The sequence below is a fragment of the Tachypleus tridentatus genome, chromosome 4 (genome assembly GCF_004210375.1).
Source record: "Tachypleus tridentatus isolate NWPU-2018 chromosome 4, ASM421037v1, whole genome shotgun sequence".
NCBI classification, from domain to species: domain Eukaryota; kingdom Metazoa; phylum Arthropoda; class Merostomata; order Xiphosura; family Limulidae; genus Tachypleus; species Tachypleus tridentatus.
Genome location: NC_134828.1, coordinates 54,958,098 through 54,985,752, shown reverse-complemented (window position 1 = coordinate 54,985,752; position 27,655 = coordinate 54,958,098). Strand labels below are relative to the sequence as shown.

The 27,655-nt window shown below is 33.2% G+C and overlaps 1 protein-coding gene across 1 annotated transcript in view; it reads right to left on the bottom strand.

The window, feature by feature from the left end:
* Window positions 1-6,956: 6,956 nt before the first annotated feature.
* LOC143249168 (sonic hedgehog protein-like) overlaps window positions 6,957-27,655 on the bottom strand; it is a 63,763-nt gene continuing 43,064 nt past the window's right edge. The window contains exon 3 of the mRNA XM_076498617.1: window positions 6,957-11,281. Coding sequence (XP_076354732.1) covers window positions 10,578-11,281 — 704 coding nt within the window. The 3' untranslated portion in view covers window positions 6,957-10,577. The remainder of the gene's footprint in view (window positions 11,282-27,655) is intronic.

Here is a 27,655-nt window from a genome sequence, read left to right as displayed (position 1 = left end):
CGAGCACCCTAACCACCTGGCCATGCCGAGCATCGTCTATTTTGAAAATTGTGATGTACATTAATTCTGTTTGATGGAAGAAAACCTTAACAAATAGCGTGCTGTTACTATTGATTGGGCAAATAAGAGTTTAGGCTGTACTCTCGGGAATATTGAATACAAGAGTAAATACTTTATAATTTCATTGTTTTATATGTCACTGGTCTGACCAAATTTGAAATATAACATTCAATCTTGTGCTCCTTACCTTAGAAAGGATATTGAACTATTGAAAGATATGGCAGAGTTGTCATATGAGGAGAGGTTGAAATCTCTCAAATTGTTTTCTTTAAAAAAAGGAAGAATTATGAGAATCTGATTCAGGTGTTTAAGATTGTAAAATGAGTTGATACCCGATGCATCATCGTTTTTCTTATTTAACAGTGAGAAGAGTAGGACTAGGAAATAATAATATAAATTTTGGCAGGGTAGGTGTCATCTTCAGCTAAGACAAGTTTAATTTTCTAACAGGCGGTCGGTCTATGGAATGAATTGTATTTTGGACGTAGTGAAGGCAATAAATTTTAGTGAGTTTAAGAGAAAGATTGATAATTATATAAATGGTAAAGGACGGCTTTAATATGTTTTTTTTAAATTTATTTATTAATAGTTTTGGTTTGGTTTGAAGGATGAGACAGCTGTGATAGACCAATAGCTTTTATGTTGTCCCAAAATATTATGTTATATGCTATGTTATATTATATTACAAACCGCGGTGTCTGTCTCCCGTTTGACAACTTCGCTTTTGAAATGCTGAAAGAACAGACATGAATAATGTTGATGTCAAATTTGATTTCGCCATCAGGATATTCTATACTAAACTATTAGGAATTAATCACACTATTCTTCACATTTCAAAATATGTAGAGTTACCATATATTACTGTTGAGGGCTCTTAGGATGACCGATGCTGGTATGAGTAGCTAAAGGCTGTGGCTTTGGGTCAAACCAAAAGTGTAGCATAATTAATATCTTTTAAAGTCAATGAAGTAGTTTATATTTATTAACATTAACTTTTCTTGCCATTAGGGACGGGCACTATGCTTGATATTTGATAATGGTGATAAGTTATTTCATAGAGTAATTTATAGATCTTTCCATAAAAATAGGTTTGGTTTGAATTTCGCGCAAGGCTACTAGAGGGCTATCTAAGCTAGCAAACCGTTCCTAATTTAACAGTGTATGAGTAGAGTGAAGGCAGCTAGTCATCGCCAACTCTTGGGCTACTCTTTTACCAGCACATAGTGCGGTTGACCATCACATTATAACGCTTTCACGGCTGAGATAACGAGCATGTTTGGCGCGGTGGGGATTCAAACCCGCGACTCCCAGATTACAAGTCGAATACCTTAACCACTTGACCGTGCTGGGCATAAAAATAGAAAAACAAACTTTAACTCCTAATAACGTAAAAAAAACATATTCAAGTTTTGCGAATATAATGATTATATTCATTTTAATAGGCACATTTATAAACAAACAGTAAGTATACCGATGGGTTCTTAGGTAGTTAATAATTATAATAATATTAATATTACTGATAAAATAAATGATTTCACATTTCAAATTTTTGAAATTCCCTCTCCAAACAGTAATGCACCAACAAATGCCACACAGAGTATTAGTAGATGTAATGAGAAAACTTTAATTAAATGTCATAAATTTCTATCTAATACATATAAACATTATTTATAGGAATTTAAAATTGTGATTTAAACAGAATTATAATATACACAATAAACATAATTTCTAAAATTTATTGTAGGAGAAATAATTGGAATTACTTGTGTAGACATTTCATGCCTTATATAGATGGATTAATGTAATTATATAAGACCCTATATACGACAGGCTACTACTATCTGAGATCTCTTTAGAACCACCGAAAATCCAGATACTAGTATATAAAAGGGAGTGGAAGTTATCTATACTAATAACTTAAATTAGGCTTTGTATAATAGTGCCTTTATATAGTGGTGTTTATGTCCAAACATTGTAATAGGGGCTGGAAAGGCACCTTCAAAGTAAGTTTACTGTCTTCCCCATTGATTTCTTTTATTCTAGCCCTTCAGTAACACAGCAATATGGTTGTGAACTTCAATTACGAGAAATCGTGTTTCGATACCTATAGTAAACAAAGCACAGATAGCCCATTGTGTAGTTGTGCTTCATAACAACTTTTATTTTAATTGTTCCTTTCTTAGTACTTGCATTGTTTTCACCCTCCCGATAGTACAGCGGTAAGTCTTTGAATTTACAACGCTAAAATCAGGGGGGTTCGATTCCCCTCGGTGGGCTTAGCAGATAGTCCGATGTGGCTTTGCTATAAGAAAACACACACGCATTGTTCTCATTTTTTATTTGATTCACATTTGGCTGCAGACAGTGAAGAATGACAAAGATGTGAGATATTGTAAACACGTCTGCTCCTGTTTTTTTTTTATTTCTAAGCATTTGAGGACAAAACTCAGGTGGAACCGGATAAATGGTGTAACCCCCATTGTTGTTGTTTTGAATTAAGCACAGAGCTACACAATGGGCTATCTGTGCTCTGCCCACCACGGGTATCGAAACCCGGGTTTTAGCGTTGTAAGTCCGCAGACATACCGCTGAGCCGCTGGGGGGCCAACCCCCAACGTTTGTTTTGTTTTTTGTTTGTTTTTTTTGAATTTCGCACAAAGCTACTCGAGGGCTATCTGTGCTAGCCGTCCCTAATTTAGTAGTGTAAGACTAGAGGGAAGGCAGCTAGTCATCACCACCCACCGCCAACACTTGAGCTACTCTTGTACCAACAAATAGTGGGATTGACCGTCACATTATAACACCCCTACGGCTGAAAGGGCGAGCATGTTTGGCGCGACGGGGATGCGAACCCGCGACCCTCGGATTACGAATCGCACGCCTTAACACGCTTGGCCATGCCGGGCCACCCCCAAAGTAAATCGGGTCTTACTTCCACCAGTATCTCAAAAAATCAAGATACATTACAAAATGACTACAACATATGGACATTTGTTTTATGGCGGCAATTTTTTTTCGCGCACGAGCACGCAAAATTTACATTTAAATTCATACATAGGTATACCTGAAGCATGAGCTAAGTACAATGAAGTAGTGCAATGCCTGGATGAACTGGATCAGTTCACAGATGGGATGTTTTCTGAGGCTGTGTTGAAGTTACGTCTTTGAAACACTCGTGTATGAAACTACGGAAAATTGTAAGTGAAAACAAATAGTTAAAAATATTCAAGAGGAACATATACTTTATAATCAGCGTTATACCGAATTGCAATTTTATTTGATAAGTTTATAGGATTTATTTTTATTGATTCAAATTGCAAAAGAGTGTCACGAGGATAATGTCGTGTCATAATCATCAGGGCAATACATGTTCATGGTGACAAAAGTAACATGAATATCTGGTGAGTATGGGTCCATAGAATGAATAAAGATTTTTAACAGCTCTGTTGCTCGAATAAAGTTAAAATAGTTATAGCAAAGTTGTTATATAAGATATTAAAATAAGGTTTATTTGTTAATTAAACATAGAATACGAACAATTTAAATAATTAAAGCTTAACAAAATTAATCACGAATATTCAATAGTGAGTTTACCGACTTACATTGGGTAACTTTTCGTTGTGAAAATAACAACAAAAATAATATTTAAACTCGTGATAGAGCTAATACTGATGAACTAAATATATCTGCACTTTTTGTTTTCCTATGGGTGACAAACAATCTATTATTAACATTTTATCATCAAAATAATTTCAGATTGCCCATACTGAATGGAAATTGTGAGTTTATTGTATTCGTTTAAAAATGTATTTCAATTCTATTAGTAACTTATGTACTCTTAGCTTATGTATTCTGTTATGAGTTCACGTCGATCGTGTGCAGCAGGTATTTATATTCATCTCATGAAGTTGTGCAGATATTAAATTGGTGTTTCCTCTCTCCCTTTCTGTTGGAAGAACATTTCAATAAAGACAACAGGTACGCCATCTATATATTTCGTTGAAATTTGATTTTAAAATTAAATTGGCTACAGGAGAAACTGGAAATATTACTAAGCAACAGATCTTGGGTTTGAAAAATTTTTCATGCTGCTAAGTATTCAGTCGCTAAATTTGAAAGGGGGAACATTTTTTTAAAGGGTAATATTTCTACCACTTGATTCTTATGGATGGGGTGGGGTTCTTTTGTGGGTACAGGATCTCTACAATTTTTCGTGGTGTAGAGGAGATATCAAAATATTGTTATTGAATTTCTAAAAGACATTCAATGAGGCAAATTTAAGTTATATACTAAGCTGAACATTAAATTTGGAAAAATTCTTGAGAAAACCATTTTGTTTTTACCATTTCTATATAACAGAGACAGGTCTTCTGTTAGAGTTCTTTGCTTCCTCTCGGGATACGGAATCACTTCAGTTACTAAGATGGTGTAAAAGAAGCACCAAAGTATGTTTAAAATATTAAGAAACTGAATTAAAGCGTAATTAAGTTACTGACCCACTCGTACATTCAACTTAAAGACTCGTTTAAAATTTTTTTTTCTCCTCCTCTATATAATTTAAGAGGAAAGTATAAAAGACCTAGTTGCACATTCGATTTTGCCTAGTAACTTACACCATGTAACCAATTATATTTTTCTATAATATTTTAACCTCGCCCATTTCTTATCTCAGAACGGTAGGAAATATAAAAGTAAAATATATATTTAACGCTCCTGAAACTTTACTGTGACAGAACTACTTTTCGAGACGGTAACTTTATGAGGTTAGCTACTTTTCCTTCTGGCAAATTCAACAAATAATACTCATCGTGTCCTAGTTGAGCTTCTTCTGAAAAACGAAAATTCCAATGACTCTCTAATATCACTGCATTTACTCTATTGTTTTTAATGATTAAGTATGTCTCCTTTTCTATGTGTTGTTCACTTTACTGTGGCCCAGCATGGCCAGGTGGCTAAGGCACTCGACTCGTAATCCGAGGGTCGCGGGTTCGAATCCCCGTTACACCAAACAGCCGTGGAAGTGCTATAATGTCACGGTTAATCACACTATTCGTTGGTAAAAGAGTAGCCGAAGTGTTGGCGGTGGATGGTAATGACTAGCTGCCTTCCCTCTAGTCTCACACTGCTGAATTAGGGACGGCTACTGCAGATAGCCTTTAAGACGCTTTACGCGAAATCTAAAACAAAACAAACCCTAGAAGAAATGCAGCTAGTCATTACCGCCAACTCTTGGACTACTCTTTTACCAACGAACAGTGGAATTAACCGTCACATTATAACTCTCCCACGGCTGAAAGGGCGAGCATGTTTGGTGTGATGCGGATTCGAACTCGCGACCCTTAGATTACGAGTCTTAACCACCTGGCCATGCCGAGCCGCTAAATTAGGAACGGTTAGCACAGATAGTCTTCGTATAGCTTTGCGCTAAATTCAAAAACAAACAAACACTTTACTGTGATGTGTGAAATAGACGTACAATAGCTTCGGAGATCCTGTTGAAAAGTTTGTGAAGTTAGGCCTAAAATTAACGTCACCTAAGTAAAGGTTATCGAAGAAATAAATTAATTTGTTATCGTTACGTAAACTGGACTTTATATTCTTCAACGATGTATGTTACAACAATATGAATACATCTCCATTCATACAATTTTTGAAAATTGTGGTACATGTTTCTGTAATTAATTTCAAATCTTAAACGAACAAGATGTCAAAGAATTATACGTTTTTCATCAGGATTGCTTGCTGAGTAATTTGTTCAATAATATTTAACAGGTTTATTGTTATGTTGGTTATTTATGTATGTTACAACGATATGAATATATCTCCATTCATACAATTTTTGAAAATTGTGGTACATGTTTCTCTAATTAATTTCAAATCTTAAGGGCCTAGCATGGCCAAACGCGTAAGGCGTGCGACTCGTAATCCGAGGGTCGCGGGTTCGGGCCCGCGTCGCGCTAAACATGCTCGCCCTCCCATCTGTGGGGGCGTATAATGTGACAGTCAATCCCACTATTCGTTGGTAAAAGAGTAGCCCAAGAGTTGGCAGTGGGTGGTGATGACTAGCTGCCTTCCCTCTAGTCTTACACTGCTAAATTAGGGACGGCTAGCACAGATAGCCCTCGAGTAACTTTGTGCGAAATTCTAAAACAAACAATCAAATCTTAAACGAACAAGATGTCAAAGAATTATACGTTTTTCATCTGAATTGCTTGCTGAATAATTTGTTCAATAATATTCAACAGCTTTATTGTTATGTTGGTTATTTTTGAGGTTAGGGAAATCTGAAGCTCTGGTTTCCCTTTTCCGCTATTGTGCTTGCTTAGTTACATAGTATTCTCGAAAGTGTCAATAATTCATTAAGATTTTATTTCAAATATTTTATATCTCTTTTAAATTACATAAAACTTGTATTTTTTGTTTACAGAAGTTAATCAATTAGATTGAAAAATATGTTGCCTTATTTCAATTTTTTTGTGATTTTAATATTCCATTCTTGGGTGCGCAAGTTAAACATTATTGTCAAAATCACTCACATTTTTAACTGAGTTAAATATTTCAAAAACTATTACAAAAAGCAAGATGACTTAGATTCAGTGACAAATTTTTGGTTTAAGTAATGCGTATATTAATAACAGTTCTAAAAACAAAACAAATTCAAAATAAAGAGTCATATAAAAGGTTTGAGAAAATGGGAAAGATTAAGGATCTTCAATGGATATTGTTTATGTTTCAAGACATTTATGGTTCTTTGTAAGCTCCAAAAATAAGCAGTTTTTGATTGCTTTTCAGGCAAATTTATTAAAAAAACCTTCTTAAATTATAATGATATACTTTTAAGATCAAAGGTTCAAAATATGTGTTTTGAAATAAATTTGGCACCGACTTTGATATTATTTAAATGCAATTTATTTTATAACTGGCATAAAATGACAAAACAATTAATTAATTCATCAGCAGAAAACAGCTATATACATCAAAATATAAAATACTTGGACACTAAATCAGTCGTTATGCAAACATTACTTATTCAGATCATACATTAGATAGTCACTTGCGGCAAGATTTGAAGGTTACTTTTAAAACTTTCAACATTTTGTCAAGAAAGTTTCGTTAATATTACTACAATAGAAATTGAGAAATATATATTTAATTTTTTTTACAAAATAGAACATTTAAGGAAGTAATTCTTAGCAGCTTTTAAGAATCTGCTAAATACTTTTTTGTAATACGAGTTTGATTTTGCAAACAAGTGAAAGGAATGTATAATATAATAATTACTCACTAGATGGCACAATATGATTATGGCTTGAGTTTGAGATATATGTGATGGCTTTCAAACTTCGAACTAAGGCAAAAAGCATAAAGTAAAAATAATCGAAACTAAACAATACCTACAAAAGGACCACATCTATCCTTTTCTATAACTTCAGAGAGTTCCTCATAACAATAAAATTATACTATTTTTAAAATTTATCTTGCTATAAAACTTAGAGTTAAATCTATATAAAGGGACAAAGGCTTGAACAAATCAGTATTATAAACAGTCTTTTTTATTTATTTTCTTCATTTTGTTTATGTATTAACGAAATTATAATATGCATAGTTCTCGGATAAGGTTTCCGTAAATGTTGTTGCCAGAAAGAATATTTACCATAATACTATATCAGGTTTCACATGCGAAAACTCCTTTGTTGTTACACAAACACTAACAGCATTAAAACTTAGAAAATATGTGCATCGTGCACGCAAATACATTAAGCGTCAATCACAACATTAGCTCAAATTTGAAATGGTCAGTGCTGAAGTGGAGAGTGTTACCCACTTTACATTCATGCCTAGTTTTAGATTAGATTTGAAACAAATAATGTTGAAAACTTTAGATTCATACAAATCATTAGTTCAGTTTAAGGTGGAAAACGTTAACCTCTTTGAAATGAAATTGTCATAAGAGCAAAACGTTGACTTCCCTGAATTTTCCAAAAAGAAACAGCCCGCAGACATATAGAGTCAAACGAACCACTTTCTCTGTGAGAACTGTGCAAGTTGTCATGATTTACAAGTACAGTTTCATATTGTCTTTACTTGCCAAGAAAGGACTCCCTTATAAATCCAGTTCCTACTATTCATGAATCCAATATGCTATTAAAACAATGTGAGAAAATGTTGTAACTTTTTTTTAATTGACACTAAAAGCCTGGTATTACATTTTTTTTAAATACATTTCTCAATAAAACGAATAGATTTTATCCATATAGGGAAGGTCTACAAAGTTTTGCCTATACATATAAGATCATACAGCTTTGCCTGTAATATACGATATTGTCCTCAGGTTTTGGTAATACGAATACGGTCCCATATTAACTAATCTCGCCACCAAAAGAAAACAAAACTTTTTGCAGTAAATTTCTAACAAGTGTATATTTTTAAATTTTTAGCACTGACATGACTTCTGTCGTTTAATCTTTCAATAATATCAACCATCAAAATTCGCTTGTGTTTAATCCGTTATCTACACCTATACATATATACATATACACAGTTTTCTCACTAATTTATTTGAATAATACTCACAAAAAATAATATGGACGATTTTGCAGAAACATTTTAAAATATAAGCAGTTCTGAAAAGTCTAATGAAAATAGTTATTTAATAATATTCTACAAACAAAAAGCGTGTGTTTCTACAAACATAAAATAATGTTATATTCAAGCTGATACGAGAACTTCTAAACAACCAGACTAGACATACGTATCCAAGTACATAGATTGTTTACTGATACATCATAGTTTAGGTTTTTATGTCCAAGTTAAATACTTGGCACAAACGAAATAAACAATTCTACAAGTTCAGTGTATAATCATACATATATGAAATTGCAGTAAAGAAAAAAAACTATGCCAGGATAAGTACGAAATATAAACGTATGTATGCTTAATACATTGTTATTTCAATAAATAATACGGAGTTGCTGATTGCATTAATCTCAAAAAAACATTCATTACCTAATGATGAATATCATGAAACATGATACAACAGAGATACTAGTTGTTTTATTATGTCAATCATTAGACGTGATTTGAAAGATACATCTATTGCTTAATGATGACAATCATTAGACATGATCTAAAATAAACGCCTATTACTTAATAATGATCGTCATTAGACACGATCTGAAAGTGGCACCTATTACTTAATTATGATCGTCATTAGACACGATCTAAAAGGGAATCCTAATACTTAATAATGGTAGACATTATACATGATCTAAAAGAAACATTGTATAATGATAACCGTCATTAAACGTGATATGAAAGAGACATGTATCACCTAATGTGACCATGATTAATCACGGTCATAAAGATAAATAAAGGTCCACGTAAGTCGTGATATTAAGAAGAGACTCATTCTGTCAATCAAACATTGCTCTATATACTTGCAAATCATATGAGTCTTTTGAAAACTTGATGGTTGAATTCATTGCCTTAGTTGAAACAGGTGGAAAGGCTACTAAATTATTCATCACAAAATATCGTTTACCATGATCTTTTATAATTTTAGTCTATACATTTTAAGAAACCTTAGCGTTTATACGAAAAATATTACCTTTTCTTTTCAACTTGATCTTCGAATCGTTTAAAATATACAGATGAGTCAATTCGTGAATTTTATTTTCTATTACAATGAACGAAGTATTTCACGTGACAAGTTTGTGAGTTTCATTCACAACCAAATGAATGATTATGTTAGAAAGAGCAATGCTGGAGTTTGTATATTTATGTGTGTGTGTATGTGCAATTTCGTAAAACCTCGGTCTGTGGGCAGAAAATAGCCAGTGTGTGAAAGTTAGTGGTTCAAACTTTAAAGTCACTATGTACTCTGTGAACCCTAACTCCTTTCTTACAGGATAGATTTTAAAAAATGTACAATGAACTGTAAACTTAAGGATTTCAGTTAAACAAGAAACATAAGGGGAGAAGGATCGTACAAATAAGCTAACATCAGTGAAAAAATGTCATAAAAATAAGTTAACATCAGGGGAAAAGAGTTATACAAATAAGCTAACATCAGGGGGAAAGAAAGGAGCCATACAAAAGATTCTACGGTATTCTCTGTTGATAGTCACAAAAGAGGTCCAATAGATATAGCTGGATACCTATTTTATCAGCATTAATTATTCGTTAACATTACATTAGAACGAGCTTATGTTAAATGCTTTAACTCTTTTATCGAATAAAAACATTTCTTAATTTATAACAAATATAAAAAAATCTTCATGGTATTTGCGATAAGTTTAGATATAAAAATTAACAAAAGTTTAGCCACATTCATCCATATATAGTAGGAACACTAATTAAGCACCACCGTTTAACCTTGCTGGGTGACTCTATAGTTAAAAAAATTGTTGTCGTTTTTGAAAAACAATGTGAATTTTTTAAGTACAAGATTACCTGAAGATGGTTTAATAATTTAAAGCTCTTGCGGATATAACTGTTAGCTCTTCATTTTTTGACGTTTAGCTATATAAATTTACTTTAGGAAGCACATAAGGAGCAACACTATATAACAATTCTGCATACCAGTGAATCCCTTTCTGATGGCTTTTGTCTCTTTTCTTCAAAACAGTTCTCTCTGAAAGAATGTAAAGCCGTTGCAAAATATGGAAAATTGAGTCTTTCAGATTTTTTATTAATCTCACTGGTCCAAAAGACCAGTGTGCTAAAGACTGATTGTCAATAATTGCATAACAGGATGCCAATACGTTATCCACAATCAAGTTACCCTCTCTAGTAAGAGGTGCCACAAAACCAACATCAATCTCAATGCTCACATGTTTTACTCGTTGCAGCTGTAACTGATGTTGTGCAGTTCGCGTGTGTACATAAAGGAAGTCTCCAGGTTCTACGTTCCTGGCATAAGTAACAGAACTGTTTGAAATATTTTCTACACTAGAGCTCGCTGTCACTAAATATATAAGATGATTGGGTGTAAGAGTTATTTTATTTCCTTCTTCCGTCACAATGACATAAAACTGGCGTTTTGATTCTGTGTCACGGTCTAAGAAGAGAAGAACCTCGCTAAAAACAGGATGCCCGAAGTGGTCGACAGCTAGGATTTCATCACCAACGCGAACCTCAGAAAGCTGCAGAAGTCCCTTTCTGGTCGTCACCATGCCGTTTACATGGAAACATCCTCCAGATCTTGCTTCATCGGTGGATTCTGTGGAAAAGAATGAAAGAGATTAATGGTTACTTGTGTCAAGTGTGTTTATTATCACTATCGATAATTTCTACGTGATAATTACCATTCATTGTAGTAACGCACTGACAAATTTAGATCTTAAAATATGTGATTGTAGTCACCCTGAGGAGAGTTTGATGATTTGATAACGATACGCTATCTGAGACTTCCCAGTTTCTCCTCACCTCAAGCGGTTTCCCACGAAATGAAATTACATGGTCTACCCAAGTTCTACTTTATGTAAACTCAGACCTCACACTTGGAACTTTGCAATCCAAAAAGTTACTCTAAAGTTACTCACGATATTGTAAAAAATAATAATAATTAAAAAATAAAACTAGTAACACTAACTTATCTGTTTTGGGTTTATAAGAAACTATGCAATGCATAAAAAAGCTAAAATTTACAAAAGTTGACTGCAAGAAGTATAGGTTTCGTAAAAATAAACAAACGAAATCCTCCAACTTACTCTGATTAATAACTATAGCCAACTTTAGCAACGTTGAATACGTCTGGAGTTGTATAAATCAGTCCTCAACTTATTAGGAAATTTGTTTCTTAGGTACAAAAAAAATTCACGCCAAATTTCAATCAAACTACGACTAAATAAAAAAATTGTGTAAAATTTAAATATTTAGTAACTCTGTTATTCATTCTTTAGTAAATTTAGGTAAATGCTTGAACCTAAAACATCAGGAAATATCCATTTCCATATATAGTTACATATATGTAGCTACTGTTTGCCTTAACTATTTAGTATTTGTTTGTTTTAAGCTTCGTTGCTTTATGATATAAGAGAAGTTACATGTTTTAAAACGGTAATAAAAGCTTGATTCAGTTAGTTTTCAACAGTTTTAAAGGTTTAGTACTTGTGAGAAAATGTGAATCGTTACTTTTTAATTTAAATAAACAGAGACGTTTTGAGCCAGAACCATAAAATGTGCAAACAAGAAAGTTTGGGGATATTTAATTTTCATATCTCAGCAAATCACTGTCTATAAGGTAACGCTAAGCAACCACTTTCCATCAAAAGTGCTAGGTAAACACCTGTCATGAGATGGTGCTAAATAAACTATTCCCATAAGATGACAAGTAAACTTTACCTGAACAGCATTGCTAAGTACTTTTAGACAGGACAGTCTCGCAAACTTAGTGATTTCTTTTTTGGATTTTACTTGTATGTGAAATCTATCAGTTAAGGTTTAAAGAGAAATCACTATGATTTAAATTTTTAGCATGATTTTAGGTGCACGTACGTAACCACTTCTTGCAAAATGGCAAAAAATATGTGTAAGGAAAAGTCAACGGTACTTTAACATTGTTTGCTTGTTTTGACCCAAAACTATAGAATGGGCTATTAGTGCTACTTCCGCCGAGGGATCAAACCCCAAATTCCAGTAAAAGACATCCTAAATCTTACCGCTAAACCATCAGAAACGTTATTGTTTTAATAAAGCCACACTGGGTTATCTGCTGTGCCCACCGTGAGAAAACAAACCCTGAATTTTAGCGTTGTATGTGCATAGTTTTACCAGCAGGCACCCAGAGGACAAATACGTTAGCATTAAAATTCTAACTAAAGCGTTTACCGAAAAGGGTAGTAAGAACAAATAATTTTATTTAATAATAAGAAAGTCCATAGCTTTCTAGCCGACAAAGGCTTACTGACTTGCATGTAAACAAACACATCCAGAGTTTTAATTTTTGTGATCTTAGCCATAATCAGAACTTATCATGAAAACCGTGCATACAAATAAACGCTAGATAAATTTGCACGACAAATTTGTAAATAGAAGAACCGTGTGCCTCATCCAAAGATTTTTTGTACAAAGTTACTTGGAAACCGAGCCCTAATACTACTCCACCTCCACCCCAACTACGTTTAAGGGTGTTAGTGTTAGCCTGCACTTGAGCCCTGTAATTGCTGAGGTAAAGCTAAACATGAGGTACTGTTGGATTTTTGTACCTTGATAGTGTTCTCAGTGGTTAAAAGATACTATCTTACAATGGAACAGTCATGCAAGAAGACCTGAATGTCACCAGGGGTCGCAAGGCGGTTTGAAGCTCAAGAAATTATACACATATGAAAATAACGTATGCATTTGGTTGTTGAAGGGTTGTGTTTCACAACTGATAGATGACCGAGAAAATTATTTGTTGAAAAAAAAAAAGGAGGAACAAGAAAATCAATTTCGTAGCTATTCAGTGTAGCGTAGACATTTTCGGATGAAAAATTACTCTACCTCACCCAACTAAAACAAGGCTGCCCCGGCTAGCTCGCGGCGGCAGAGGGCGTAAGGAGCCTAGTACGGTAACGTGGAACCCGTTTATAGACCCCCCGTGAGCATACCACGATCTACTCGGTCCATCATGTTAATATGAGTAGTAGGGAGGAAACCAACTGTTATAGTCGCGCGTTAACCGATCGTTAGCACAACCTCACACGATGGTTATTTAATGCGGCTACTTTCCGCAAGAGGGCGTAGTAAATCTGAGCCAAGTGTAAAAATGCCTTAAAGGATAGTTAGTAAATAGCCATCTCATAAAATCTGTTTTTGATGGATCTCATGAATCAACATTTTATTTATGTGTTTAATTCTTTATGACAATAGGTGACATCAGTTAGTAGGTATATATGTTTCTAATGTACCTGGAGGTGCACTATCCTAAGAAATAGGTCAATTGAAGGAATACGAAATCACCTAGTACTTCAGCCTACTTGTCGTACGTAAACATTCTGACAAATAGGCCACACTAATTAAGAAAAATCAAAAATATATCACTATTTTAACATTTTACTGCCAGAAGGCACTGTTATTTAAAGTTTACAGGTAATTATGTGCTTACTTAATGTTAGAAAATTCAAGGAAAACAGAGAAAGAGAGTTTGTTTAATTATAGCTAATCTTAAAGATAAAGATTGGTGTGCCAATAACGGGTGACAAAACCATGTTTTTAGTCCCAATACTTAATATTGAGCCACTGGGAAGCAAAAGACAGGGACGCAGTTACAGTCTAAACGGTTAACCTTAAGTGAGGTTCTTATAATAATGATGGTTTTTGTCCTTTAATCATTAATTTAAAAAAAAAAAACAGCTCATATGTATGTATAAATAAGGTTTACATTTCTTAACTTTATAGAAAATGTGCCTTACAAGTCGTAATAGTATTTATACATTAATGGTAACAAAATTGTTTTCACGAAATCCTTTTAGCTTACTAGATTATTAGTATGTTCATTTGTATAGATGTCATAGACCTTATGTAAAATGTCGTAACCACATAAAATGAGAACACATTTTTCTACTTAGTTTATAAAACAAAGTTTTCAAGTTTATGCCTCTTATTTGACTCAAGAAAACTAAACAACGCAGAATATTTTTTGTCAGCTAATCCTTAAAATGTTTCTACATAATGTGCTCTTTTACTTATACACACAAATATACACAGGCAAATTCATAGAGCTGTAAAGGATTGCTAAAGCACAAAAATTAGGTTCAATTATTTTGATATATCTGAAGCAATAAATGTTATAGGGCATTTCTAATGTTATTTAGTTCACGAGAAATTTCTAATAAGTTCAAAGTGAGAGATATTCGTTAATTTTAGCATGACTTTCTATTCCGTACAAGGTTTTCTAAAGATTCTAATAAAAAAAAAGACACAACCAGTCATAAGCGATTATTATGCATAAAATGTCTAAATATTTTATCACTGAAAACAAAACAAATTAGCCAAGACTAGTTATTATACAAAACAAATTTTGTACACTGAAACATTGAAAAAACAAATCTTCCCATGGTTAGTTATTACGTGTGTATTTTTTTCTGAAAATAAGAACCAGCTGGAAGTAACATAAAAGTTTTAAATTAAAATCGCTTAAAATTGTGTGCTGGTTATTACTAAATAATTGGAATATCAAAAACGAAAACATAAATTATACTAATATGTTAAACAAATAGAATAGTGTTAAATATTTCTTAGTTTTCATTTAGGCCTACAAGTGTTGATATATGATTTGTGCAGTAACGTAAATCATGAACATTCAGATGTATGTATTATTATTCACAAACTTTAACAGTGGAAGCTTAATAAAATGACACATGGCATTTCCAAAATGTATTTGTTATAGTGTTAAGGTAACGCTTACGACATAAGCCCATTTTAGAACATGCAGCAATAAAGTCTGAAGTTTCTATACCTTCACATGTACACTGAAGAGACAAACTCGTTCCAAGGTGCGCAGTTCCAATTTTTACTAGTGTACACGATCATTTAAACTTTTTCGTGCCAAACTATACTGTAATTTCTTTGCATGTATACATCTCACACACTTGTATCACTGAGTCTTTTGTATTTTGCTGTTTTTTGCTCGCGCAACACGTGCATATTTAACCCCACTCTTTGGGTAGTCACGATATGACCTTACAAAGAACAAAATTTACGACTAATCTTCGTCGACCAGTAGGTTCTAACACAAAGTATAGATACTAATCCCATTTCTTCGCTTTCTGTTGCGAAATAAAAGTACTTGCCGCCGCTGTCAACATGCTGTTTGTTTGGCAACATTCCCAAAATCTCCAGTAGAGGGCCTTTTTACTCCACTTATAATTTGTTTCGCTTGGGGACTCGAATGTATGGCACCTTACCTTTTAAAAAAATTAATTGTTTTTCTTTATTAATGTAAGCGAGGTTAATAAGATTTATTTGATTATTTCTAATATAATCTGATTGCGTGAAATTATAGTCACGACGAATATTTTGTCAAAATAAACAACATCTGTAGCTACGAATATGATCTTATATTTTCTCAAACATTTTGTCAAAGCTACTTTTGTCCTTGTAAGTTTCTGAACTTTACATCAACACGTATATTGGGGTAAAAACAGTTCAAAATTGTTTCCAAATTTATGACCTAACACCATATAAAATGGCTGTAATTGTAAAGTTATTTGCCTTATGTTAGGATATATTCTATAATGTTGATCATCATGCTTTCATAAGGACTTTTGACACTGCTGCTATGAATTAAGATGCTAAATCACGTAATGCGCAGAAATTGATCCAAAAATCCATAAAATAATTTAACTACAAACATTAAAAAATATCGTATTCTTTACGAAATTAAGAGAAACAAAAATAAATAATGTAACTCTGTTTCAAAGAAAATCCAGAATTCCTAGTTTTTGCCTCGAGAAAATGTTCTCATCAAATCTAGTGAATTTGATGTTGTATAGCAAATGTTCATGCCGTTTCCTCAAACTCTTCAATTGCCCCTTTTCTAAAACGATTCGTTTGTTTTTGAATTTCGCGCAAAGATACTCGAGGGCTATCTGCGCTAGCCGTCCCTAGTTTAGCAGTGTAAGACTAGAGGGAAGGCAGCTAGTCATCACCACCCGCCGTCAACTCTTGGGCTACTCTTTTACCAACGAATAGTGGGATTGACCGTAACATTATAACGCCCCCACGGCTGGGAGGGCGAGCATGTTTGGCGCGACGGGGATGCGAACCCACGACCCTCGGTATTACGAGTCGAACGCCTTAACACGCTTGGCCATGCCGGGCCTTCTGAAACGAACGATAAAGTATAAGTACTGATAGGTCTTTTCAATCCAAGAAACATTATTATGTTTCACAGATTGCATTGAAGAGAATCTGTTGTGATGTTCATAAAGAGTCATTATTTTATACTCATCTTTTATTTTGATCAAAGTTTCAGGTCTCTTGAATAATGATCCTTATGATAGCAATTGCAACATATTATTCATAAACATTACAGTTTTTCATTGTAACAAGTTTTTACGAATGGTGAAGTCAAATCTAAGACCGCACATCTGACAGATCCTCTACTGCACGTGGATGCCAGCTTTCAGGAATTAGAGTATATCAAATATCGAATGTACCAAAGTATTTCATTGCGAATTAAATTATTTTCACAAAGGTTTTAGATAAAAGGATAATACTAAGACTGCTTTCGTTCGTAGAAACGTTTTGTGGACTTCAACATGGAACTTGATACTGTATCCTGTAACTAAACTTTTTGGCGTTCTGGCTATGCAACTTAAAAATTTCATCTTGCATGAATGAATTAATTACGTTTTCACGAGTTCATCTTTACTCTACGTTCCCCGCTGCTACAGGGGCAAGTCTACGGATTTACAGCGCTAAAATCAGGGGTTTGATTCCACTCGGTGGGCTCAGTTTGATAGCTTGATAGAAAAACACACACACACATACGCCATAAAGCCCAACAGAAAAGTTTCTTTACATTTTCTGTATCATATTTGAAAGTCGTTGTCACCCGGTGTTTTGACACAATTGTTCAATGATACCTAGGCCTCACCTATTTCTGTAAACAAACACTCGCGTACAAAATACGTTCCGTAAATTTTTCTACAGTACCTCTTCCGTCATCATTTGCTCACGGTCTATGATTTTTTTATTACAAGGGCATGATCTATATTAACTATCTTGTGCACAATTCAGACTTGCTAGAATTCATTTTATGGATTGAAAAGTGATGGACACCCACATGGACTATCAAACTGTGACCTTTTGTACTAGTAGATGGACACCTACATGGACTATCAAACTGTGACCTTTTGTACTAGTAGCGACAGTCCTGGTTGCCGCAGAATATTATTTAAATGGTCTTTCCATCTTTACACAGATTAATTAATATCCCACGCTGACATTTATACACTATGTTATTAACTTCTACTTTAAAAGTGGTGTGCCTTAGGTTCTACATGTTTACTTCTATTTCTTAATAAGAAAATATTTCGATAGAAAGTGATAACCCTTTATTCTTCAGTTTTTTTTTGGCTTTTTTTCTTTTTGTAGTTAAGTACAAAGCTTCCGATGGCATTGCAATCCGGTTTTTAGCGTTATAAGTCTGCGGACTTACACCTGTGTCAGTGGGAAGCAAACTTACGTCATAAGCCTCTCGGTGGTAGTATTGCACTGTCGAATGTTAAAGAATTTGAAGTCAACGATATAAAGGTACTAAACGTGTCACTTATGGTGCCATAGTTCAAATCTGCAGAAAAACGCACTACTTTAGCATATGTAAATTGTTCCTATAAAGCAGGATCAATCCTTCACTATTATGTCATTGAGAAAAGGATATATTATTCAAAATCAACTTGATTTAATAATCGCAAAAGCTTTTATGACATTAGCTCAAGCTAAAATTATCCATATATCTTTCGGCACCACTAAATGTGTCTCCACTTCAAAATCATGTTGTAATGGTAATCCAACTGTTTGTTGCGATGGTAGTCAAAGCATGTGACATCAGACTAAGTTAAAAGTTACAATATATGTTTCAATTAACTGTGATCAATCTTCTGCGACATTAAAAATAATGACTAGTAACTGCAACATATACATCTTCAGTTTCAGCTAGATGTATCCGTACCTTTAGGACACAAATTAAGAAAATAATAGTTTAATTTTATAGACCAAGAACTGTAGCAGAAGTTAACCAAACCTCATAAGAAACAGCTTTCTCTAACAGTAACCAGTCTTCTACAATTAACTTCAGTTACCAATAATAGTTAAACTTATATGGCATCAATTAACTACACCTCATACAAAATCAATTTCAGCTACCAGTAAAACATTTTTATAAAAATATTTTTCATATAACACAACATACTCCGTTTAAAGCAATTAAAAAACAATAATTTTCTGTATTCTATCTACTGTTAATTAATGTTATTGGCAGTCCTAACTTCATCATTTTATGCAAAATAAAAATTAGATGATCCTTCATGTCATATGATGTAGGGCCTGGCATGGCCAAGCGTGTTAAGGCGTGCGACTCGTAATCTGACGGTCACAAGTTTGCATCCCCATCGCGCCAAACATGCTCGCCCTTTCAGCCGTGGAGGCGTTATAATGTTACGATCAATCCCACTATTCGTTGGTAAAAGAGTAGCCCAAGAGTTGACGGCGGGTGGTGATGACTAGCTGCCTTCCCTCTAGTCTTACACTGCTAAATTAGGGATGGCTAGCCCAGGTAGCCCTCGAGTAGCTTTGTGCGAAATTAAAAAAACAACAAAAACAAACAAACATGTCATATGATGTTCTCAAACATTCATGTGATAATACAAATCTGAACGACCGGAAACGTTTGTTAATAAGGAATTGTATCACTAAGAAGAGGAGTTATGCAAGTTTTATATCGAAGTGGTATGCTTAAAATGAGTAATTCAATAAACTTTTGAGGTAATATGGTTAACTCCCCTGTCGCAGTTTGTTCCATTTCTTCATCATTACTTGGAAGTCAATCACGTGCTTCCAGAACTTTTCTTATATGTGTTCAAATTGATTCGTATTTATTGAACATGCTGTCAAGCCTACTTGGTCAATGCTCTCTTCTTCTTGACATTTGTTAGTCCCCCGCTGGAAATTCACAATGCTAAAATTAGGGATTCGATTTCCCTCCGTGAACACAGCAGATAGCCCAATGTGGCTTTGCAATAATAAAACAAGACATTTGTTAATGACTTAAGCATAGTAAGAGTGTCCATTATCATCCATTACTGACTAGCTGCTCCTGCATATATGGTAACATCAGTGATTGTAAGGATACGTCCCTATATCATGTGGCATTCGTAGTGTTATGTCGTCAGGAAGGCCGTAAACACTGATCTCTGTCCAGCCCAGTATGCCACCATCATCATGTGCATCTTTTTCCTCTATGAAATGGGGTTGGGGTGGATACGGCTCTGATCACTCTATGAATACATCATATTCATCCACATATTGTTAAACCAATTCACGTGTTCTTAACACCAGTAAAGACGAAATATTTTGTGATGATGTATAAAAGGAATATCCACATTTGGTTATCTGGGATAAAACAACATCCTTGTGAAACCTGTTTCTAACAGTTTTCAAACTGGCTTGTTTTCGACTTTTGGCTCTAAATTGCGATTTAGTTGGCAAACTGAAGTCTACTTGTTGCATAAGCCTATATTCTCAAATAGCAGTTGTCTTGTGGGGAAGCTTACAATGGTTTACCGTGCAGGTCTCTGACTAACTGTACTGAAGATTTAAAGGCATGTCCAAGTTTTGCCAACCACAAGCTACAATGACTTGCTGCGTTTTATCAGCTTGTAGCTGACCAACTGCTTTTCACTTCCATACTTCAAATATTTTCAACAGTGTACAAATAGTCAAGCATATTTTAATATAACAAACAAATACAGCTTAGAAAAACTATTCTTCGAAATACATTTTGAAAAAAAAAAAAAAAAGATTCATCTTCACTTTATCCAGTTTTCTTTTTCTTTCTGGCAAAATAATTTGCGAAGAATAGAAGAAAGAAAAAACAGAGAACACAGTATTTATAGCATAACAAGTATGTTAAAACATTTCCAAAGAACGTTAAGTAAAACAAAGTTTTTTCTTGGAAAGAAATGAAGTGTATAAATCAATTTATCTCAGGATTTATCAATACAATACCACAGATTTTTTCGATAGTTGCTATTGTATCGTATTGAATACAATAAATTCAAATTAGTTTTTAAATGGTCTAGTTAATTATACGTAGCTCTATGATCAATAAATCAAATAAAGACGTACATATATTAGATAGACGGGAAAAAAAAAGCTCTTTAATTGTTTTCCCTTCGAAAAACTCGTAGACAAACAGCCTGTGGTTCTACGCAAGTATGAACACTAAAGGACACTAGCAGCTTAAAATTTGTTTTTGTTTTTTTTAAATTAAGCACAAAGCTACACAAGTGGTATCTGTGCTCTGCCCACCACGGGTATCGAAACCCAGTTTTTAGCGTTGTAAGTTCGCAGACATACCGCTGAGCCACTGGGAGGCAGGAGCTTAAAGTAAAATAACTTGACGATTTAAGTGAATAAATGTGGTAGTGGAAATTAGTTAGAGTCGATAACAAAATAAATTTACTGGTTAATATTAAATTAAGTGAAAACCAAAAAAAAAGGTATAACAGCAAATAACAAAAAATCGTTGGAAATAACTGTACAAGTTAAAGTATTTTTCCATGTTGAAAAAAGTAGTAACTTTTTGTATATCAAAAAACAAAATACAATTATATTGTTACCAGCAGCAAAGATATTATCAGGACTGCTTCGCATAACTAGAATTTTGTGAGTGGAAAGTTCTCTTCGACTTCTATTCCAGTTCGGGCAATTAATGTTCGTGTCACTCACGATTAAACCGCCTATAAGTGAAAACTGGTTTTGTCATAGAATAATGGCGATCGCTAATGGTTTGGTTGTTTTGAGTGCTTACATATATTTGTACTTACTATGGTGGCAGAGATAACAACCCAATTACTTTCTCTTTGATGCGAAGTAAATGTGTCTGGTTTAATATATTGAGAAAACTAAAGGTGTAAATTGAACACAAGTGGATGAATGGTGAGGAATGATTATCTTCAGTTGCAAAATAGATACATGAATAAATGCATATATAGAGAGTAGGATAGATAGTGGATAGAAAGATAAATAGTTAAACAGACTGATACCAAGAGAGGGAAATAGAAATAAACGAGGAAAGTTGCATAGTCAGAGAGACATTGCAACATTAGAGATACAAATAAGGAGAGAGGTAGACAGGACAACAAGAAATAATAATAGATATATATTTAAAAAGATGGAAAGGTAGAAGAATCAAATGAATAAGAAAGACACTGGTATTTAGATAGAGCGGAAACAGAAACAGATATATAGTAGGAAAGTTGCAGGTTAGGTCATTACGAAGCAGAAATAATATAAATACAGATAAGTTATATTTGTATATTTCTTGTCTAGATAGAGAAATAAACAGGTTTCAACTTGCACATAGGTTCCTACTTGTACAGACATCGTCTACTTAGAGAGCGAGATAGGTTCCACTCACACATACCTTATCTATATGGAGAGATAGACAGGTTTCAGATTGTACATATCTTGTCTCATTATTCTATCTGTTCGCTATAGATAGAGACAAAGGTAGGTTTACACTTGTTCATACCTTGTTTCATTATTTTCTTTGTTCACTGTAGATAAAGACATAGATAGGTTTACACTTGTACATATCTTATCTCACTATCCTTTCTGTTCTTTACATAACTTGTCTTAATGTTCTTTCTGTTCCTTATGGATAAAGACAAAGATAGGTTTACACTTGCATTATTCTCTCTCTTCTCTATAGATAAAGATATAGACAGGTTTACACTTATACATACCTTGTCCTATTATTCTCTATAAATAAAAACAAAGATAGATTTGCACTTATACATATACGGCCATCGAGGTATATGATGATATGTAACACCGTTAGTTCACATTTTCATGTTTCCATATTTTCCATTCCAAGCTTTGGAGACCCCCACATTGTCTTTGTTATACTTTAAATTACTCGTGATAAAAGATCATCAGCATATCATGATAGGCTGTAACAGCATCAGTGTATGATTGCTTAAAACATATGATTATCGATGCTGTGCACTGTGTCGAGATGTCTTCATAACAATAAACAATAGACACTTGATACATTATAGCTAAAACGTTTAAAGAAAGTGACAGATGACCTTGGTATAACTCTGTATTTCAAAACTGGCGAATCCATGTGATACCACAAAATATTCCGGTACTTTAATCTCTTGGTGCATTATAAGAATGGCAGTCAATTCCTTAACGTGGATGTTCTAACATGTTGCTGACTGGTTGTCTTACGTCTGATCAATAGTTCAAAATTATGGACTGTGGTAGATTATTATTGGATTATTATTTTTGTTATAAACACGACATACAAATATAAGTAATATCAACAATTTAGAAACGATTTAAGTTTAAAACTAAATAGACATTTTTCCTTTCGTGATAAATTTTATGCATTTGGCTCCAAGCTAGGTGATCTCACAGTATGTCTTTATTTTCGGCTTATTATATTAACACTCATTACGCTTATAAGGTTTCATTTCAAACACAAACCCTTGCACTCCCGTCATTAATATCGTAAAAGGTAGACACTAATCGAACTATTCTATTTTGATAAATGAATGCATTTTGGCTTTCATGACTCACCTACTCCGTTAAATAAATCAAAGGGGGAAAAAAATCAAGCGTGACGTGACACACAATAAATTATTATAATTATATAGGTTAGATAACTTTACAAAATTCATAAAAATATGTTTTAAATCAAAACATTATTCTAAGACCAGCAATTTCTTCGTTGATAATGCTTGGAATGTCGAGACGATAGTTGGTAAACTTCAGTAAAAATGTGTTTTACGTAATTCAAGAACAAGTTCTATAGTTACACAATTACTAGTATTATCTATTTTAATATATTTTACCTTTAATAATACAGTTCAGGTAAATACCTTAAGATGTATCATGTGTCATGGTTAGTGCAGTTTTTTCTTAAAATCAAACTATGGTTTAATCGAACCTTTGCTGGGTTTTGTCTTATATAACTATGACTTCAATTCTGTTCGCAAGCAGAACATTTAGAATAAAAAAGTGTTAATTTGAAATAATTAGAACAGGAATATTAATAATAGTTTTTTTTAACGAGGATAAAAATATCCAATAGCAGAAAGTTAACATTGTAACTGTTTTATTCTTTAGCTTTTACTTTAATGGAATTATATAGAGCATAAATAACAGAAATCGAGGACAAATATAGCTTATGAAGCTCAGACCGCCCATAAAGCTCACATAATTGAATACGTTTTCTTGACAGGTTTAGTGAGATGACGTCAGCAAGATTCAACTTATTATCTGTGACATAATTATATAATAATTTATTACATGAAGATTTGCATCAGATAATTAAAGAACAACAATTAATTTCTACGTTTAATTAGCTTTTTGTTGTCAAAGCAAACTTAGAATTAGAAAATCCAACTACTCTCTGCCTTACTTCAAATATCATACTGTTAAGATTGTATATTATACATTCAAAAATGTTAGGGGGTAAGCACTTAGGCCGTAATTTCCACTGAGATACTAAACAGGCGGCAAAAACGCACTGACAGTAATATTATATTGGAAGGTTTATAGCACTCTTGCAATGTGAAAAGGTTTTTATGTTTAGTCTGCAATCTTTTGTCGCTTTCCATATATTCATCTTAGTTCCTGAAAAATGCGAAAGAGAACAGATGGAATGTTACAGGAGGGAGTTACCATAGCTACAGAAAAAAAAAAAAAGTTTGAATCATAGAAGTGCTAAACAATTACTTTTAGTTACAGAGTTTTCCTTTAGAAACTCACATAAACAGTCCATGGTCATATGCAATGCAAATTTCACACAAACTGAAAAAAAGAGATTATATCACAATCAATTTCAAAGTTTGAAAACAAAACTTATTACTGGCTTACCTTTCAAACGCTCGTCCTGTACAATAGACTATCTTAATAATTTCAAACGTTTCAGTTTACCCACTAGTACAGCTGGTATTTCAACATTCTGTAACATTGTTATCTAGTATGCTTTGACAAGATGAAACATTAGGTAAATTTAGTAAGTAATGTAATTAAAAGCGCAGAAATAATGTCTGTCTCGAGTGACATAAATACATAGATTTAAAAACAAAATTAGTTTTCTTACAAATACTTTAGGAAATACAAAGAAAGAGTTTTTACTTTATGAGAAGGTGCCCAAAGTTATAATCAAACTTTAATTAGCTGTACTTATTATCAGGTGCATTTATAGTTTTGCTTTAAGTATTCACCTTGCTTTAGTCGAAAGTCAATATCAATCAACGTGTATGAAGTCATTTCAATTTATAAAAGTAAACATAACTTGTAATCGATTGAAAAAGTTCTTATGCAACTATGATGCAATAGTTTATCAACTAGAAATAAGTGCGTGTGTTTTCTTATAGCAAAGCTACGTCAGGCTATATGCTATGTCCACCAAAGGAAATCGAACCCCTGATTTTAATGTTATAAATCCGTCGACTAACTGCTGTACCAGCGGGTGACGCTAGAAATAAGACTTGACATGATAAACGTTCGCATGAATGTGTCCAAACAAATATAACTAAAGTTATAAGTTATTTTTGCATGCAAAGTTTAACATTTAAATAGGTTCAGAATTAATATAATATATATGCAGTTAACCACCAAACACAAACCATCTCTAAGAAAGATATTAAAAGTAAATTCTAAAACAGACTTAAAAGTCATCCGAATATTTTCATGGTTGTGAATAAGTTATGGCTAAAATTGAAAATAATTAATTACTGAACTAAAATACACACTTCTTAATTGAAAAATGGAAGCCTAAATATCCACAATATAGCGAAAAGAAAGTAAAACAATTTCAGTAACATAGAAAAACAAGAAACGATATTAAAAAATAGTCTTCCACATCTTTATGTCTATATAGATATGGAATGATCTTGCAATAAAATGACGAACTTTCTTTCTTATTGTTATATTTTTAAGCGCAAGGTAAGTTCGTCTCGAGTATCTAACCCCAGTTGTTAATCTTATAACCTAACAAACGTACAGCTGAGCCACGGTAAGACTAATGACGTAATAAGCTGCACGTTCGTTTTCACTGAATTTATTGAAATTTAAATTGCTGTACAACGGCAAAAAAAATAATTAGATTTAATGAAATCTTTCGGAATAACACTGCCATTTACTGTGTATTACAAACATGCTACATATTCCCATATCACTCCAAACCTAGGAAAATCTCTAAGGGAAAATTTTAACATTTTATCATATAGAAATTACAGAACCTGCCATCTATTGTTCATATTTTATAAAAATAATGACGATACTAACAACACCTGTCAAAAATATTTGTTTTAGTGGAAATAGGTTATCTGTTCTCTCTCTAGAATGTGAAACCAAACCCCGTATTTAGTTTTGTAAATCTGTAAACTAACCACTTACTCACGAGGAGACCTGTGAAGAAGATAGCAACTAAACATACTGGACTACCGTGAATTACCAGTTTTTATTGTTTTGCTTACATGATTTACTTTCTTTATATATATCTGTGCAAATATTTCAGGTATAAGTTTTTTTATAAATAAAATTTCAATAATAGTAACATTTTCATCGAAAGTTAAGAAAAAAAATGACTTTTACTCTCCAGATAAATACAAACGAATATAAGGCCCGGCATGGCCAGTTGATTAAGAGCGTTTGACTCCCAATGTAAGGGGCACAGGTTCGAATTCTAATTCCTATAAACATGCTCGCTCCTTTCAGCCGTGGGGGCATTAAAATGTGATGGTTATTCCCACTATTCGCTGATAAAAAAAGTAGTCAAGATTTGGTGGTAATGACTAGCTGCCTTCCCTCTAGCCTTACACTGCTAAATTAGGGATAGCTAGGGCAGATGGCTCTCGAATAGCTTTGCGTAAAATTCAAAGTAAACAAAAGAATATATTTTTATTCAAACCAATGTTTCGCCTTTGCTGCTTCTTCACGGTTTATATACATAACTGTTATGTAAACACAATCTTGAAGGAGCCACAAAGGCTTAAATAGAAATATATTATTTTATATTTATATGAAACGTAAAGGTCGTTTTTTTTCTTAACTTTTATCAAAAGGTGTAAACCCCTCCCGTATGCGCTACAAATTTTAAAAAACAACAAATAATTGTAACAGTTTTGGTGTTCACTAATAATCTGAATGTCCAGTCGCTTGAATGAAAGCATGGACTTTGTATTATTTACTTCGATCTCAATTCAGTCAAAAGGTATTGTTTTTGCTCATTTGATATAACACTCAATTCATAAATTAATAATAACCACCAAAATGATTTATTCAGGATACCCATTGGTTTGTACTGAGGTAAAAAAAAAATTGAAGGTACATATTTAACTAAAGAGATAAATAAATAAATTCATGATGACAAGAAACACACTTGAAGCCAATAATGTGTTCTAAAGACGGCTAGTATGAATATCAAAATAAAATACAGAACAACGATTTGACATCTTAGATGACCTAAGAAGATCGAAACGTTGTTCTCTATTCTGTACTTTATCTTAATTAAAGTTTTAATATCCACACCAGCCATGTTCAGAATACAGATGAATAGATTATGAAAAAATACTCTACACTAATACAAACAATATTTCACTTAATCAGCAAATAAAATTAGGTCCGTGCAAACATTGTTTTATATTTTAAGATATACTGACATACAATTAATGTTTCTTAATGTCAACTATATTTAAGAAAATCGTGGTAATAAAGAAAACTATTGCAATTTAACTATTTGTTTACGTTGAAGAAGATAATAACCTCTCAAGAAATTTTTGTTTTGTCGCGTGTCAAAATTCCGATAGGCTTAATTAACTGCTAAAAGTGATTGGTATTTAGTTAAATTTGGCTTTAGAAA